Source organism: Vulpes lagopus, chromosome X (assembly GCF_018345385.1).
Source record: "Vulpes lagopus strain Blue_001 chromosome X, ASM1834538v1, whole genome shotgun sequence".
Taxonomy (NCBI): domain Eukaryota; kingdom Metazoa; phylum Chordata; class Mammalia; order Carnivora; family Canidae; genus Vulpes; species Vulpes lagopus.
In genome coordinates, this window is record NC_054848.1 from 45,491,222 (window position 1) to 45,510,576 (window position 19,355).

The 19,355-nt window shown below is 37.3% G+C and overlaps 1 protein-coding gene across 11 annotated transcripts in view; it reads right to left on the reverse strand.

Moving 5' to 3' along the window:
- Positions 1-19,355, reverse strand: part of HUWE1 (HECT, UBA and WWE domain containing E3 ubiquitin protein ligase 1) — a 168,353-nt gene that overhangs the window by 94,201 nt on the left and 54,797 nt on the right. For all 11 annotated transcript variants that reach the window (XM_041740584.1, XM_041740587.1, XM_041740585.1 and 8 more), the window contains 4 exons: positions 5,682-5,744; positions 1,372-1,449; positions 304-351; positions 153-221 (listed from right to left, as the gene is read on the reverse strand). In XM_041740584.1, coding sequence (XP_041596518.1) covers positions 153-221; positions 304-351; positions 1,372-1,449; positions 5,682-5,744 — 258 coding nt within the window. The remainder of the gene's footprint in view (positions 1-152; positions 222-303; positions 352-1,371; positions 1,450-5,681; positions 5,745-19,355) is intronic.

Here is a 19,355-nt window from a genome sequence, read left to right on the forward strand (position 1 = left end):
CTCATAGAAGCTGAGGAAACAAAGACTCACAGAAACTTATTTACTCATGATCTGACTCCTTTCTTTTTGATATGCTGTCTCCCAGCCGAGCACATATCAATCTACATGGATAGCCACCACACACTTTAGATAAATATTAGGACCTATCATACCTGCTTATCCTTAGGAATGCTGTACATTTTGGTAAGAGATTCCATGATTTCAGAAGGGCTTTCTGAAATCTACATTAGAAAAAAAATGGGTTAGGAACAAAAAGTAAGCTGAATGTTAGGAAATGAGCCAATAGTCAAAGATTCCTCTTACCTTGTCAAGTTGCTCTATGTGAATATAATGTAGTGTGTTACTAGTTGTCTGAAATTAAAAAGACAGGAGTTGTTAGAAGTCACTGTAATACCTTAGCTTCCCTTACCATAAGACTGCAAGGGAGCTGTCTGAAAACCAAGATGTCACTGTAGGCTGAAGCCTGAGTGCTCTTAAAAAAAAAAAAAAAAGGTAACTTTAGAGTTCCCCGAAATACCCATTTTATATACAAGCTTCTTTGAAGATAATATCAAAATATAATGCACATAGACACATTTAATATTCCTTAGCCCTTTTTAAAGTTATTTAAGTATAATTAACATACACTGTTATATTTGTTTCAACTGTACAGTATAATGACTTAGCACTTCCACACATCACTCAGTGCTCATCAGGTAAGTGTACTCTTAATCTTTTATTTCACCCCATCCCTCTACCCACCTCCACTCTAGCAGCCACCAGTTTGTTCTCTATATTTATCTATTGTCTCTTTCTTTTCCTTATCCCCTTTTAACCTTCATAGCAAAGACCAAATCCATGAAAATGGTTTCCATTCTAGATATGCACTGCAGCTGTTTTCAAGGCACCATTCATCTATAAAGATTTATTATGCTGTAGGTAGAAGAAAAGATCTTATTCACTAAGCTACTTCTAAAACAAAACTGAATTTTAGTATCTCCTCAAAGAATATGAATGACTAGATAAAAAATTGAAGCAGAACCCTGTCTGTAACCCTTACAAACTGACTTAATAGAGAAAATTGAGTGATCACTATCCAATTAAACTGAATGTTGGAATTCTCAACTGAGACTGAGAAAAATGTGTAAGTCATGACAATGCCTCATCGGGAGTCCTGTCTCTTAGCACTCCAACATAAGTAATATCCAAACCCGTCAGAACTGAGCATACAATGAATAGTTTACTCCTGAGAAGCTGCTATGTATATTTAGCTGGGTAGGGCAGCAATGCAGCTCAAAACCATTCCCCCTCATTTAACCGAGGAGTCCTAGAAGTAAACTCCAGTTACAGTACATCATAGACTCTATCAGAACAAGTCTAAATGAGACTCACCCTTTTCTCGATTTTGACCTCGGCCCCAGGGTCTGCATAGAATTCAAAGTGTAGTGTAGTTGCACTGGGTGGGTATTTCTGTGTATAAAGCACATAAAAGAATCAGATACCATCTTTTCCCCAAATCTTCCTTCAAAGTCCTAACCATTTGTTCCAACTCATTATAGCAGCACTGCTGTCAGCAGGTATAGTGCCTTCCCTCGTCTTAGTAGAGCTCAGATGTCTTTTAACAACAAAGAATCAGGAGGATGCAGCCCAGACCTCCAAAAGCCTTCATATTTCTTACTTATAAGTTATCTGCTGCCCTTTCATCCAAGAGATCAATTCTGTAGCTATTCTCAAGAGGAAAAAGACAGGTAAGTCTGCCAAGCAATAATGAATAAGAATCCAAGAAAGGATGGAGAATAAATACAAGGGTCTAGGTACCAACTTGGGAACGGAAAAGAACATTCTTATGGAGACTTAGTTTATACCACTGCCTTCTGAAATATTTTATTCAAACTACGCTTCAGTGGTGTATCTTCTTAATTCTTCAAATAATCTCTTTATACCATTCTACACCACTTTCTGTGGTATCAAATGCTTTTCTGCACAGGTAAATACCAAGTCAATATGGACCAAATCCTTACAACAAATCCTCTTTAACTCTAGAAAAGCAAAAACAAAACTGAGACCACAACAGCATGCCCATTAAAATGAATCCTTACGGACTCCGCAGTTGAGCATCTGCCTTTGGCTCAGGTCATGATCCTGGGACTGAGTCCTGCATCAGGCTCCACAGGGAGCTGCTTCTCCCTCTGCCTCTGTCTCTCTCGTGAATAAATAAACTATCTTAAAAAAAGAAATAAATAAAAATAAAATGAATCCTTAAAAGAAACCAGTAGCAGTGGCTGCCTCTGAAAATGGAGAATTATTATATACAATTATTTCAATAAAAAAAACATGCCCACGTATTACTTCCTTCTAAAGTACACACCATAGGGTGCCTGGGTGGCTCAGTGGTTGAGCATCTGCCCCTGGCTCAGGTTGTGATCCCGGGGTCCTAGGATCAAGCCCTGCATCTGTCTCCCTGCGGGGAGCCTGCCTCTCCCTCTACCTATGTATGTCTTTGCCTCTCTCTGTCTCTCATGAATAAATACATAAAATATTAAAAAAAAATAAAGTACACATCGTGTTTTCCAAAGTCTCACTGATTACCAAATATCAGTAAATAAAAGGATGTGTGATTTCTTAACATAGGCTGGGCCCAAAACAGATATTATACAAACCTAGTGGAGTTTATCATACCGTTTTGCCCAAGGGGTAAACAAGTGTGATATACAAAAGGAGGCTAACATAGTACTAGAAGTCCTAGCCTCAGCAATCAGACAACAAAAAGAAATAAAAGGCATTCAAATTGGCAAAGAGGAAGTCAAAACTCTCCCTCTTCGCCGATGACATGATACTCTACATAGACAACCCAAAAGCCTCCACCCCAAGATTGCTAGAACTCATACAGCAGTTTGGCAGTATGGCAGGATATAAAATCAATGCCCAGAAGTCAGTGGCATTTCTATACACTAACAATGAGACTGAAGAAAGAGAAATTAACGAGTCAATCCCATTTACAATTGCACCCAAAAGCATAAGATACCTAGGAATAAACCTAACCAAAGAGGGAAAGGATCTATACCCTAAAAACTACAGAACAATATTGGAAGAAATTGAGGAAGACAAAGAGATGGAAAAATATTCCATGCTCATGGATTGGAAGAATATTGTGAAATGTCAATGTTACCCAGGGCAATTTGCACGTTTAATGCAATCCCTATCAAAATACTTTCTTAAGAGAGTTGGAACAAATTATTTTAAGATTTGTGTGGAATCAGAAAAGACCCCGAATAGCCAGGGGAATTTTAAAGAAGAAAACCATAGCTGGGGGCATCACAATGCCAGATTTCAGGTTGTACTACAAAGCTGTGGTCATCAAGACAGTGTGGTACTGGCACAAAAACAGACACATAGGTCAATGGAACAGAATAGAGAATCCAAAAGTGGACCCTGAACTTTATGGTCAACTAATATTCGACAAAGGAGGAAAGACTATCCATTGGAAAAAAGACAGTCTCTCCAAAAACTGGTGCTGGGAAAACTGGACATCCACATGCAGAAGAATGAAACTAGACCACTCCCTTGCACCATACACAAAGATAAACTCAAAATGGATGAGAGATCTAAATGTGAGACAAGATTCCATCAAAATCCTAGAGGAGAACACAGGCAACACCCTTTTTGAACTTGGCCACAGCAACTTCTTGCAAGAAACATCCACGAAGGCAAAAGAAACAAAAGCAAAAATGAGCTATTGGGACTTCATCAAGATAAGAAGCTTTTGCACAGCAAAGGATACAGTCAACAAAACTAAAAGACAACCTACAGAATGGGAGAAGATATTTGCAAATGACGTATCAGATAAAGGGCTAGTTTCCAAGATCTATAAAGAACTTATTAAACTCAACAGCGAAGAAACAAACAATCCAATCATGAAATGGGCAAAAGACATGAAGAGAAATCTCACAGAGGAAGACATAGACATGGCCAACATGCACACGAGAAGATGCTCTGTATCACTTGCCATCAGGGAAATACAAATCAAAACCACAATGAGATACCACCTCACACCAGTGAGAATGGGGAAAATTAACAAGACAGGAAACCACAAATGTTGGAGAGGATGTAGAGAAAGGGAAACCCTCTTGCACTGTTGGTGGGAATGTGAACTGGTACAGCCACTCTGGAAAACTGTGTGGAGGTTCCTCAAAGAGTTAAAAATAGATCTGCCCTACGACCCAGCAATTGCACTGTTGGGGATTTACCCCAAAGATACAGATGTAATGAAACGCCGGGAAACCTGCACCCGGATGTTTATAGCAGCAATGTCCACAATAGCCAAACTGTGGAAGGAGCCTCGGTGTCCATCAAAAGATGAATGGATAAAGAAGATGTGGTCTATGTATACACTGGAATATTACTCAGCCATTAGAAACGACAAATACCCACCATTTGCTTCGACGTGGATGGAACTGGAGGATATTATGCTGAGTGAAATAAACCAATCGGAGAAGGACAAACATTATATGGTCTCATTCATTTGGGGAATATAAAAAATTGTGAAAGGGAATAAAGGGGAAAGGAGAAAAAATAAGTGGGAAATATCAGAAAGGGAGACAGAACATGAAGGACTCCTAACTCTGGGAAACGAACTAGGGGTGGTGGAAGGGGAGGTGGGCGGGGGGTGGGGGTGACTGGGTGATGGGCACCGAGGGGTGCACTTGACGGGATGAACACTGGGTGTTATTCTATATATTGACAAATTGAACACCAATAAAAATAAATTTATTAAAAAAAACAAAAGGAGGCTAAGAATTATTAACCAACTTAATTTTAAGATGAAAGTCATTTTCAAAAAAAAAAGTCATTTTCACATGAACTGAATACTCTAAGATTTATGTAGCTTTGATTATTAAATAAACACTTACCTCCCATATTACCCAGTATTAATTTATATAATACACACTAAGAAAGTATACCAACCAAGGTGAGAAAGTAATTTGTTCTAATTTGTTATTTTCTTTGACCAGAAAAAGAACCATTCTCCCAGGGGAAAAAGGCTTGCTAAGATAAATTTACTAAATTTCATTGCAGGTATTTGTCCTATACACAATAAACTGACAAAAACAGCAATATCTGCTGGAAAATATGGTTGCTTCTTGGCACAGAATTGTTTTTAACAAATCCAATTGTGCATTGTGGTTCCAAAACAACATATCAAAGTGGAAGGGAGGATAGCCTAACCTTGTAAACTATGCATGGATGAAAGGTATGAGCAGGACAGGGCATGAGAGGTAAACATGGAAAACACACAAAACATTTTAAGTTCTCAATGACTCTCATGTACTATTCCCCAAGCATCCATTCTTAAAAATCACACCATACTGCCCAGAGTTCCAATGGTTCCAGTGAGAGAATACAAACAAATACACTTTCTGGGATACTTCAACACTTTCAAACGGATTCACCAAATACAGCTTCCTAGTCAAGAGCTGGGGAATGAACATACACTGTGTTTCTGAGATTTTTCTTAGTGTCAGCAGATTGAGGGCCCAAGCATTTCTAGACAAGATGTGCTAGGTCTTAGTTGATCTCAGGTTCCTCAAAGGTCCTGATTTGAAGTGGCAACTTAATATACCATATATTCATTGTAAAGTAAGGCTCAAAAAGAGACTACACATAGCTCTGCCAAAAGACACCCATATCCGAGAGTTACTTACCATCATATGCAAGTCTCTGCAACATTCTGCAAGTCCAAAGCCATTTTCCTTTCCACCCCAGCTCTTAAAAAAAGGAAAAAGACAGTGTTAAAATAGTGCTTACAATAGCCTTGTGTATAAAATAAAAGTATGTGGCTGTTTGGAATACAGTGTTGAGAAGACAACCAATGTGAAAGTCCAACACAGAAAGGGAGCAAATAGAAGCAAGGACTTAATAAGACTCAAGGCAAGGTCTGCCTAAAGGTAAGATTTCTACAATGTGATCAATTTCACTGTTCTGTGAGGGTGCTACTGGAAAGAGGATAAATAGCTAAACAATTGCACTGCATATGGTTGCAGTCATACTTGCTGACAGGTCAGGTCAGTCTTATCTCATCAGGCCTTCAGTACTTTATTATGCTTTGCATACTCGGACTGTTCACCTTCCTCACTACAGTAAGGAACTACATGCTCTACAGTTCCTTTTTGACATGAACCAAGCAGCAAAGCAGAAGACTCTATGTTGCTTATTCCTTTCTACTATACTCTGCCACCATGAAGTCTAAAAACTCATCAAAGGGCAGCCCGGGTGGCTCAGAGGTTTAGCGCCACCTTTAGCCCAGGGCTTGATCCTGGAGACCCGGGATCGAGTCCCATGTCAGGCTCCTTGCATGGAGCCTGCTTCTCCCTCTGCCTGTGTCTCTGCGTCTCTGTGTGTCTCTCATGAATAAATAAATAAAATCTTTTTAAAAAAATTAAAAAATAAAAGCTCATCAAGTACTAGCCCCTAAAGCAATAGGGGGGAATGACTAAATTGTACACTATTACTGGCCTCCAAATCCAAGCCTCCAACCATATATTCTTGCTTAATAAACAGGCTTGCATTTTCAACAGTGTTTGATACCAAACATTTTTGCCTGATTCAGAATGCTACCAAGGGTGGGGTGAGCACTTGCTGAAAACATAAAAAGTAAATGCATTAGTCCCTGCCTCCTAGGCCAAGGCATACAATTGGGTTAAACAATAGACAAACTGAAAAGTTTCGGGGAAAAGACTGGGGAGTGAGATGGTTTGGAGACTAAGGGTTTGGATAAGTTCCACAGACTCCTGGGACTCTAGAAGGCCAAACAAATGCCCAAGGCTTAAGCACATTCTCAGAAAAGACTCAAGAAGGCCCTAAGTTCTACATGCCTGGCTCATCATCAGGCTCTGTGCAAGTTAGAAGTGAAGGCTAAGGCAGAGTTGTAAACATCCTAGTTGAGTAGTGAAGATAGAGTATTACCACTTAAGATGCTAATATACATACAGAACCTACCTTCAAAAAAAAAAAAGAACCTACCTTCAAAGACGGGGGCGGGGGGGAAGTATGTATTTCTTTGTTCCAGAAGTTTATGGCAAATCACTAGCTAACCACTAAGCAAAGAGAATAGACTTTAATGATCACAAGTATGAAATCAGTTCAGAAAAGTCTAAACAAACAAACCCTGGGGAAGGGTGAGAATTTGATTTCCAGAGCTGCCACATTATAATATTAACAATGTCCATTATTCTACAACAACAAAAAACCCCTGTGATATATACAAAGAAACAAGACAGTGAAACACACAAAGGAAAAAAAATAATAAATTACAGCAACATGAGCATGAGCAGTGATGTCAGCATGATGGCCAGGAGTTGGGGAATCTACCCCCACAAGCCAAGGGATGGGAGAGGAGTCTCACGCACCTGCCTGTTGGATAACAGAAATACAGATCTTGGGTCACAACTATAGACCCTGTAGTGGCCTGTGAACCAGCTACAGCCACTCTGAGGAGCCCCAGGAAAACATGGTCTAAAAGAAACATCCATGGATGATAAAGGTAAAGGACAAAAGTACTAAAAATAGTAAGAACTAAAATAATTTGTTAATGAACATACAATTTAAAAAGAAGTAAACTGAACATTAAAAACATAAAATGAGGTTGGGGGGAATAAAAGGGTAGAGTATTTGTATGTGACCAAAGTTGTTACCAACTTTAAAAACTTGTATCTATAGGATGTTTTTTTTTTAATAGGATGTTTTATGTGAGGCTCATGGTAACTACAAAGCAAAAACCTAGATACAAAAAAGATAAACAGAAAGGAATCAAAGCATACTACTATAGAAAACCAACAATTCACAAAGGAAGGCAGCAAGAGAGGAAGAAAGGATAAGGAAAATACAAAATAGCCATTAAACAGTAACATGGATACTGGATATTACCAAGTCCTTGTCTATCAATAATTACTCTAAATGTAGATGTATTAGATTACTTTTATATTAAAGTGTACAATATAATGATTCAGCACTTCCATACAACACCCAATGCCCATCACAAGTATACTCCTTAATCCCTATCACCTATTTAACCCATCCCCCTACCCACCTCCTCTCTGGTAACCATCAGTTTGTACAGATAAGAGTCTGTTTCTTGGTTTGCCTCTCTATTTTTTCCCTTTGCTTGTTTTATTTCTTAAATTCCACATGAGTGAAATCATTCGGTATTTGTCTTTCTCTGACTGACTTATTTTGCTTAGCGTAATACTCTCTAGCTCCATTCATATTGTTGCAAATGGCAAGATTCTCATTATTTTTATGGCTGAATACTATCTCAGTGAGTGTGTGATTGATATACATATATCATTATTAGTTGATGGACATTATTAGTTGATGGACACTTGGACTGTTTCCACAGTTTGGCTACCGTAGATAATGATGCTATAAATATCAGGGTGTATGTGTATCCCTTTGAATTACTGCACTATACTTTTTACATCAATGGACCTACCAGGAATATACAGAACATTGTACTGAACAGCAGTAGAATACACAGTCTTCTCAAATGCACATAGAACTTTCTCCCAGATAGATTACAGGATGATAAGTTACAAAACAAGTCTTAACAAATTTAAGAGACTGAAATTGTAACAAGTAACCTTCCTAACCACAGTGGTATAAAACCAGAAATCAGTAATAGGAGAAAAACCGGAAAATTCACAATATATGGAAACTAAACAATACACTCCTGAAGAACCAATGGATCAAAAAAAAAAAAAAAAAGAAATCAAAAGGGAAATTTAAAAATATGGGCAGGGGGCACCTGGGTGGCTCAGTGGTTGAGTGTCTGCCTTTGGCTCAGGTCCTGATCCCGGGGTCCTGGGATTGAGTCCCACATCAGGATTCCTGCAGGGAGCTTGCTTCTCTCTCTGCATCTCTCATGAATAAATTAATAAAATCTTTTACAAATAAATAAATAAACAGGGACAAAAGACAATGGAAACACAACATATCAAAACTTAGGGGATGCACCAAAAGCAGTTCTAAAAGGAAAGATTATAGGGATAAATGACTACAGTAAGAAACAGAAAAATCTCAAATATACAACCTAACTTTGTTAACTCAAGGAACTAGAAAAAGAACAAACTAATCCCAAAGTTAGTAGAATGAAGGAAATAACAATGATCGCAGCAGAATAAATGAAATGGAGGACCGCCCCCCAAAACAGAAAAGGTCAATAAAAACAAGAGCAGAGTTTTTTGGAAAATATAAATGAAAGAGATGAAATTTTAGCTAGACTGAGAAAATAAGAGTGAAGACTTAAAATCAGAAATGAGGAGACATTACAAATGATATCACAGAAAGGATTAAGAGACTACTTATGATTTCACTTATATATGGAATTTAAGAAACAAAACAAGCAAAGGGGGGAAAAAGGAGAGGGAGATAAAACAAGAAACAGATTCTTTCTTCACTATAGAGAACAAAACTGATGGTTACCAGCGGGGAGGTGGATGGGGAAATGAGTGAAATAGGTAGTGGGGATTGCATGGAGTAATGTAAAGAATTGCTGAATCACTATACGGATTCAGCAGTACGTAAAACTAATGCAACACTGTATGTTAACTAAACTGGAATTAAAACAAAAAACTTAAAAAAGGGACTTATGAACAGACCAATAATGAATAAGAAGATTAAATCAGTAGTCAAAACACACCCAATACAGAAAAGCCTAGGACCAGATGGTATTCCTGGTACATTCACCAAAAGTTTAAAGAATTAATGCCAATCCTTCTCAAACCAAATTAACAGCACATTAAAATGATCATATACAATTATCAAAGTAGGATTAATCCTTGGGATGCAACAATGGTTTAACATATACAAGCCAATAAATATGATACACCACATTAATAAAAGACAAAAACCGTATGATGTCAACAGATGCAGAAAAAAAAAAAGTTTGACAGAAACTCAATAGCCTTTCATGATAAAAACTAAAAAATGAGGTATAGAAGGAACACAGCTCAATGTTTTAATAAAGGCCATACGTGACAAGCCCATAGGTAATATCATACTCAAATGGTGAAGGGATGAAAGCTCTCCCTCTAAGATCCTGAACAAGACAAGGATGCCCATTCTTAATACTCCTATTCAATATAGTACTGGAAATCCTAGCCAGAGCAATTAGGCAAGAAATAAATAGAATCCAAAGAAATAAAAGGCATCAGTTTCAAAAAGCAAGAAGTAAAACTGTAGCCATTTATAAATGATATGATCTTATGTATTAAAACCCTAAAAATGCTGCCAAAAAACTGTTAGGACTAATAAATTCTGTTAAGTTGCAGGATATAAAATCAACATACAGAAATCAGTCATATTTCTATATATTAACAATGAACTATATGAAAAAGAAATTAAGAAAACAATCCCAGGCAGCTTGAGTGGCTCAGTTGTCTAAACACCGAACTCTTGATTTCAGCTCAGGGTTGTGAGATTGAGCCCCACGGCAGGCTTTCGCTGGGCATGTAGCCTGCTCGGGATTCCCTTTCTCCCTCTCCCTTTGCTCCTACCCTCCTGCTCGCTCTCACTCTCTCTCTCTCTCTCTCTAAAACAAAAACAAAAACAAAACAAAACAAAAAACAAAAAACCCCACAAGTTCTAAAAAGAAAACAATCCCATTTACAGTTGCACTAGAAACAGTAAAATACTTAGCAGTAAATTTAACCAAAGTGAAAGAGCTATACAATGAAAACTATAAAACACTGATGAAAGAATATAAAGACACAAATGGAAAGATATCCTCTGTTCACGAATTACAAGAACATTGTTAAAATGTCCATACAATCCAAGTCCATTTACAGCTTCATGTAATTGCTATTAAAATTCTAATGACATTTTTCAGAGAAATTTTTCTATTTCTCAAATTTATGTGGAACCACAAAAGACCCTGAATAGCTAAAGCAATCCTGAGAAGGAACAACAAAGCTAAAGGTATCACACTTCCTGATTTCAAACATTATTATAAAGGTAAAGCAGTAAGAATAGTATTGACATAAACACAGATAAGTACACCAACAGAACAGAACCAAAAGCCCAGAAATAAACCCTCACATATATGGTCAACTAATATTTGAAAGGGAGACAAAAATAATCAACGGGGAAAGCATACACTCTGATAAATGGTGCTGGGAAAACTGGATAACAAAATGAATTGGACTCCTTTCTTATACCATCCAAAAACTGAACTTGAAATGGTTTAAAGACTTCAACATGAGACCTGAAACAGTAAAATTATTCAAAGAAAACAGAGTAAAAGTTCCTTGACACTGATCTTGCTAATTACTTTTTTTGGATACCAAAAATATAAGCAACAAGGGCAAAAATAAGTGAGAAGGAACACTCAAAGAATTCATACAGGGACGCCTGGGTGGCTTAGCAGTTGAGTGTCTCCCTTCAGCTCAGGGCGTGGTCCTAGGGTTCTGGGATCAAGTCCCACATCGGGCTCCCTCTGCCTATGTCTCTGCCTCTTTCTCTGTGTCTCTCATGAAGAAAGAAAGAAAATCTTAAAAAAAAAAAAAAAAAAAGGAATTCATACACCTCAGTAATACACACAAAATAGGATTTTAAAAAGGGCAGTGGAAGGGCACCTGGGTGACTCAGTGGTTGAACAACTGCCTTTGGCTCAGTTCATGATCCCAGGGCCCTAGGATCGAGTCCTGCTTTGGGCTCCCTGCAAGGAGCCTGCTTCTCTCTGCCTATATCTCTGCCTCCCTGTGTCTCTCATGAATAAAAAAGCTTAAAAAAAATAAAAACAAAAAAACCCCAGAGGAATTAAGTAGACATTTTCCCAAAGAAGACGTAGAAATAGCCAAGAGGTATATGAAATGCCATTCAGTTATCACTAATCATCAGGGAAATGCAAATCATATCCACAGAAAGATACTGCCTCATACCGGTTAGAATCCAGGCTATTATCAAAAAGAGATAACAAGTATTGGCGAAGATCTGGGGACCAAACCCCTGTGCACTGTTGGTGGGGACGTAAATTGGTAGAGCTACTATGGAAAATGCTATCCTCAGAAAATTAAAAATAGTATATGATCCAGCAATCCCAATTCTGGGTATATATCCAAAAGAAATAATATAAGGACATCAAAGAGATATCATCCCCCTCCTATTAACTGCAACATTATTCACAATAGCCAACGTTGGGTGACGAACTAAGTGTTCATCTATGGATGAATGGATAAAGATGTCTCCCTCTCTCTCTCTCTCTCTCTCACACACACACACACGTACACACACACTGGAGTATTATTCAACCATGAGAAAGAAAGAATTCCAGCCTTCTGTGACAACATGGATGGACCCTGAGGGTACTCCAGTAATTGTAATAAGTCAGATCAGATAGAGAAAGACAATTACTGTATCCTATCACTTATATGTGGAATTTTAAAAAGCTGAACTCATAGAAACAGAATGGTGGTTTCCAGGGGCAAGGGCTTGGGGTAAATAGGAAGATGTTGGTCAAAGGGTACAAACTTCTAGTTATATGATAAATAAGATCCAGAGAGCTAACATACAGCATGGTGACTACAGTTAACAATATTGTATTATATACTTGTCATTGCTGAGAGTAAATATTAAATCTTCTCACCACAAAAAACGGATGATAACTATGTGAGGTGAAGAGGTGTTCATTAATCCTAGTGTGGAAATCACTCTAATATGTGTATCAAATCAACATGTTGTACACCTTAAACTTACATGTTATATATACCAATTATACCTCAATAAAGCTGGAAAAAATAGAAACTATCCCTAAGTCCAGATACTGGATTTAATAGGCAAAGACTTTAAATAAACGATTTTAGATATGCTTCTAAGGGCTAAAGGAAATCATGAGAGTATTTCATCAAATAAATATCCACAAGATTATAAAAAAGGAAGCAAATACAAATTATAGCACTGAAAAGCATAACAAATGAAAATATTCACTTAAGTGTTTCAACAGATGTAAGCAGGAAGATTGAATCAACAAACCTAATTAAATATTCAGAATATCAGATGGTACTATGTGCTATTAAAAAAAAAGGCAAAAAGGGTGATACAGAGTACATAGCGGGTTCCAATTTTAAATCAGGATGTTAGGGGGGATCCCTGGGTGGCTCAGTGGTTTAGCGCCTGCCTTTGGCCCAGGGCATGATCCCGGAGTCCCGGGATCGAGTCCCACGTCGGACTCCCGGCATGGAGCCTGCTTCTCCCCCTGCCTGTGTCTCTGCCCCCCCCACCGTCATGAATAAATAAATAAAATCTTAAAAAAAAAATCAGGATGTTAGGAAGACCTTGCAGACTTAAGACTTAAAGATGAGGGAGCAAGGGGATCCCTGGGTGGCTCAGCGGTTTCGCGCCTGCCTTTGACCCAGGGCGCGATCTTGGAGTCCCGGGATCGAGTCCCACGTCGGGCTCCCGGCATGGAGCCTGCTTCTCCCTCTCCTCTGCCTGTGTCTCTGCCTCTCTCTCTCTCTGTGTATCATAAATTAAAAAAAAAAAAAAGATGAGGGAGCAAGCCATAGAGACAACTGGGAACACAGCTGTGTAGAGATCCTGCAAGAAGAGTGTAGCTAGCACCGTCCAGGAAAGGAAGAGGGCCAGGTACACAGAACAGACTGAACTTGGGGGAAGCAAATGGGATGAGAGATCAGAAGTTCGATATTGTGCACATTACAACTGAGGTATCTATTAGATACGAAGTAGAGATTTTGAGGCAGTAATTATATGAGAAAGCCCAGGGTGGGGCTCTGAGCCACTCTAATACTCAGAGCTTGAGCACAGGAGGAGGTACCAGCCAAGACATGGAAGGGCAGTTGTGGAAACTCAGGAGGACCAGGAGGCAGTTTAGAAGCCAAGACTACGGTCTAGTCTTTAAAAATTAATTTTCTTTTTTCCTCAAAATGTACTGAAATGAATTCAACTTTATTATTTTTAAAATCTTTAATTTTTTATTTTATTTTATTTATGATAGTCACAGAGAGAGAGAGAGAGAGGCAGAGACATAGGCAGAGGGAGAAGCAGGCTCCATGCACCGGGAGCCCGACGTGGGATTCGATCCCGGGTCTCCAGGATCATGCCCTGGGCCAAAGGCAGGCGCCAAACCGCTGCGCCACCCAGGGACCCCTATTTTTAAAATCTTTAACACATTTTATTTATTCATTCATTTTTTAAAGATTTAATTTATTCATTCATGAGAGACAGAGAGAGGCAGAGAAATAGGCAGAGGGAGAAGCAGGCTGCCTGTGGGGAGCCTGATGCAGGACTCGAGCCCAGGACCCCGGGACCACGACCTGAGCCAAAGGCAGACACACTCAACCACTGAGCCACCCAGATGCCCCTATTCATTTTTATTTTAATTATAGTATAGTTAGCATAGTGTTAAATTACTTTCAGGTATATAACACAGTGATTCAAAAATTTCATATATTATTCTGTTCTCATCAAGGAGTGTACTCTTAATCCATTTCACCCACCTCACCCACCTCACCCACCTCTCCCACCTCCCCTCAGGCAACCATCTGTTTGGTTTTTGGTTTGTCTCTTTTTTTTTGCTTATTTGTTTCTTAAATTCCCTATGAGTGAAATCATAGGGAAATGATTTTGAAATGAAATAAAAACATCATATGATATTTGTCTTTCTCGGGCTGACTTCTTTCACTTAGCATTATACTCTCTAGCACCATCTACGTTGTGCAAATAAGATGATTTCATTCTTTTTATAGCCGAATATTATTCTGTTGTGTATATATAGGACATCTTTATCCATTCATCTATCAATGGACACATGCTGTTTCCATAAAATGGCTACTGTAAATAATGCAATGAATATAAGGGTGTATATATCCTTTTGAATAAGTACTTTTGCATTCTTTGGGTATATACTCAGTAATGTGATTAATGGATCATATGCTAGTTCTATTTTTAAAATTAGTTTTTCTAAGAATATTTAGTGGTGTGTGAAAATACCCACCATGGGTTATGTGGAAGGAAAAACAGCATATGAAACACAATGCTATCCGTTATTTTTATCTACATGATGGTGACTGGCGATTGCCATTTTCTTTACAATTTTATGTATTTTCTTAATTTTCAAAACTAAACATGTATTACATTCATAAAAATTCTGACACATATATTCACAAATCAATATTGGAAGGTGAAAAAAATCAATAAATCTGAAGCTAGGTCAATTGAGATTACCCAGTTGCAAGAGCAGAAAGAAGGAAAATTAAGAGTAAGTCTAAGAAGTTATGTGGGACATCATTAAGTGTACCAACATATGCATAATGACTCTCAGAAGGAGAGGAGGAAGGGAAGCACACAAATTACTCATAGAAATAACTGCCAAAATCATGCTTCAAATTTGATCAAAGACATGATCTACAAATCCAATTCAAGAGAATCTTGAGGCAGCAAGAGAAAAAGAACTTGTCATGTACAAGCGATCCTCAATAAAATCAGTAACTGATTTTTCATCAGAAACCATGGAGTTCAGAGTACAGTTGGAAGACATAGTCAAAGTGCTAGAACAGACATATTCAAAGAACTGCCAATCAAGAAATCTGTATCTGACACAATTATCCTTCAAAAATGTAGGAGAAATTAAGGCATTCCCAGATAAAAGCAAGGGAGCTTGTTACTGGTACATGATTCAAGAAATCCTAGCTGGAGTCCTTCAGGTTGAAATGAAAGGGCACCAGACAGTAACTTGACCCCACATAAAAGAAATGAAAAACACCAATTAAGGTTAGCTACATAGGTAAATTATAAAAATCAGTATTAATATATTTTTAGTTTTGTAAGCCCTCATTTTCTGTGTGTTTTAAAAGACACCTATATAAAATAATAATTATACATCTATGTTGATGGGCACACCATGCATAAAGATGTCATTTGTGGCAATGACACAAAATGCGGGCAACAGCTATACAGGCGCAAAGTTTTTGTGTACTATAAAAAGTTAGTATTAATTCAAACTAACTCTTTAATAATCAAGTGTTCGTCTAATCCACAGGGCAAATATCTGTAACTAGACAAAAGATAAACAAGGAACTAGAAGACTTGAACATTAAATCAACTAGACATAACAAGTATATATAATTCACCCAGCAACAGAATACACATTCTTCTAAAGTACACATAAAACATTCTCCCAGAATATATATATTAGGCCACAAAACAAACTTCAAGAAATCTTAAAAGAATAAAATCCTACAAAATTATCTTCTCCAAGACAATGGAAAGAAAATAGAAATATAAAACAGAAGGAAATGTGAAAAATTTATAAATATGTAAAAATTAAACAACACACTCTTAACAACCAATGGGCAAAAAATAAAAATCACAAGGGAAATTAGAGAATTCCCCAAGATGAATGAGAATCAAAATATGACATACTAAAACTTATAGGATACGCTGAAAGCAGTGCTTATAGGTAAATTCACAGCTGTAATTGCCTACATTAAAAAAATAAAGATCTTAAATCAGTAACCTAACTTTCTAACTTAAGGAACCAGGAAAAAAAGAGCAAACTAGACCCAAAGCAAACAGAAAGAAGGAAACAGTAAAAAAGTAGAGCAGAGATAAATGAAACAGAAAACAGAAAGAGATACAATGAAGTAAACCAACTAGGTTCTTTGAAAAAAATTAACAAATAGACATGCCTTTAGCTAGACTGACCAAAAAAAAAAAAGTGTACTTTCTTGCTTTCTCTTGCGTTTTCAAATGTACATATAGATAAGGAGAGAACCAGTAAAAAGGGAAAAATTTAAGGCAGCTGGCTATTATGCTCATCCTTGATAGCCAGAACAGAGTAGTCAATTTTTTTATCTTTATCTCAAAATCAAGCTTAGGCCTAAAATTGAGAAAATGATACTTATAGCATCTTTCTGATAATTAAATGAGACAAGAATGTGTAAATTACAAGGCCAAAACATTAAGAACTTAATAAAAGCACATGTTACCAAATATTGAGGCATTTAAGAGATTCACTGTGGCATTATTCATGATAGAAAAATACTGAAAAATAACCCAAACGAGAAATGTTCTGTAAATGGAGATACACATATGATGGCATAACTTTACAGCATCCAAAATATTCATTTACAGAAGACATAAAACTGTATTTTAATATCAATTTCTTCTCTATGGTATTAGTTTCATTCCCAAAAATGACTGTCCACCCTAAACAACAGAAGAACATATAGTTATACTTTCTTTGAATGCTTTGAGCTTCATGTTTTCAACACTCAACTTTTTAATACATCTTAATTTTACTTTGATGAAGTAGAATCTACTTTAAATGCCTCACAGTTAGCCAGCTGCTACATTATTATTTACTGAATAATTTCTTTTCTGCTAATGTAAAATGTCATCTTTACTATAAATTCAACTCCTAAGTATTGGATCTGTTTGTAGAAATGTTCAACTGAATTCCACTGTTACTACCATGCTACTTTAACTCCTACAGCTTTATGTAAAAAGTAAATACCCAGTAAGAAAAGTACTTCCCTCATTACATTTTCTATTTTCTTGGCTATTCCCAGGGCTTGCAGGGAAGAAACATGGAATTCGCTGATAACCGTGAGGATAAAAGATAACAAACATTTGATGCCACATAGAAGAGACCAAGTATGAGACTGAGGTCAAACCAAGGATCTGAATCTACAAGGCAGAATAAGCTTGGAAGGCTGGCTATACAACTTCGCAATTGTTCTCCTTTTGTTTCTTCTGTTGTCACAACTAATTGTTTTACCATACTTCTGTTCTCTGTGTCACCACAAAATCTTTTCTATCTTTTATAACCTAATAAAAATCAAGCACCAACGATCAGAAAGTTATGCTAAGCTGGAATCCTTAAAAAACCATGTGCCAAGCCAAACCTGATTCATGAAAGTCTGTGACATTTATATTACCATTATATTAAACACAAAGAAATATTTCTTACAAAATTATACAAATATGGGATAAACACTGATGCTAGGATATTAAAGTTATAAAATTATATATACCATGTACTCAGCTATGTAAAGAAATATGCACAGAAGACTAAGAAAATCTACCAAAATGCTAAGGATACATGATCATGATAAATTATCTTCTGTATACTTCTAAATTTGTTAAAATACCGAGCACATATTTTTATTGTAAGGAAAAGTTTCTTTTGCAGCCAACAAGGTAAATCTATGGAATGTTTGAGATTCTATGGTATTTAGTAGTACTACTCACAATAACTAGTTCTTTGTCCTTTTTATTACGCACAAATATCTACTTTCTCAACTATGTGAGCTTATAAGGAAAATAACAGGTTTTGTACTACATCCAGCATAGGGTTGGTCATGTACTTCTTGAATGGTACTAACTGGAAGATTTGGGTGTGGATTCAAGAGCCAGGTCTCAGACTGACACATCCAGGCTTGGAATAAAAGCCAGGCTATATTATATATATGGTAACCCTAAACACCTAAGACAGTAACAGCAAATAATAACTTCATCAGAGGCTAAAAGCTCATAGGCTTTTCCCAAAAATAATATAACTTCTGAATCTCATTATCCTCACCTACCCTCTAGTGTTACCATGATTCTAAGCAATCATTATCTACTGACACCCAATAAAGTAACTATTTTATCAACCATGCCATAGAGACATATTTGACACCACCTCACTAGATGGGATTTTCTAAAGAATTTAAGTATTCAGACACCACGAAAAAAGCTTGACTTTGAGGTGGAACTGTAAGAATTCGGTAAGAGTTTGTAACTTTACACAGAAGGAATAAACTAGACCAGTGGTTTTCAAATTGTGTTCCCTGGACCAGTAGCCTTAGTATCACCTAGAAATTTGTTAACAATGCACATTATCAGACCCTGTCCTAGGCCTACTGAATCAGAAACTGGAGGGGGAAGGAGATAATGGGATGTGAACAGAGGAGAGAGACCAATCTATGCTTTAATAAAATTACTCTGATACACGTTCAAGTTTGAGAACCAGTATACTAGAACTTCAACAAAACCAACTGGCTTAAAATGGATGAAAGATCTTACTCTGAGACAGGAATCCATCAAAATCCTAGAGGAGAACACAGGCAGCAACCTGACTTCAGCTGCAGCAAATTCTTGTTCGACACATCTCCAAAGGCAAGGGAAATAAAAGCAAAAATGAACTACTGGGATTTCATCAGGATAAAAAGCTTTTGCACAGCAAAGGAAACAGTCAACAAAACTAAAAGGCAACCTAAAGGACAGGAGAAGATATTCACAAATGACATATTAGATAAAGGGCTAGTATCCAAAATCTATAAAGAACTTCCCAGGGTCCTGGAATCGAGCCCTGCACCGGGCTC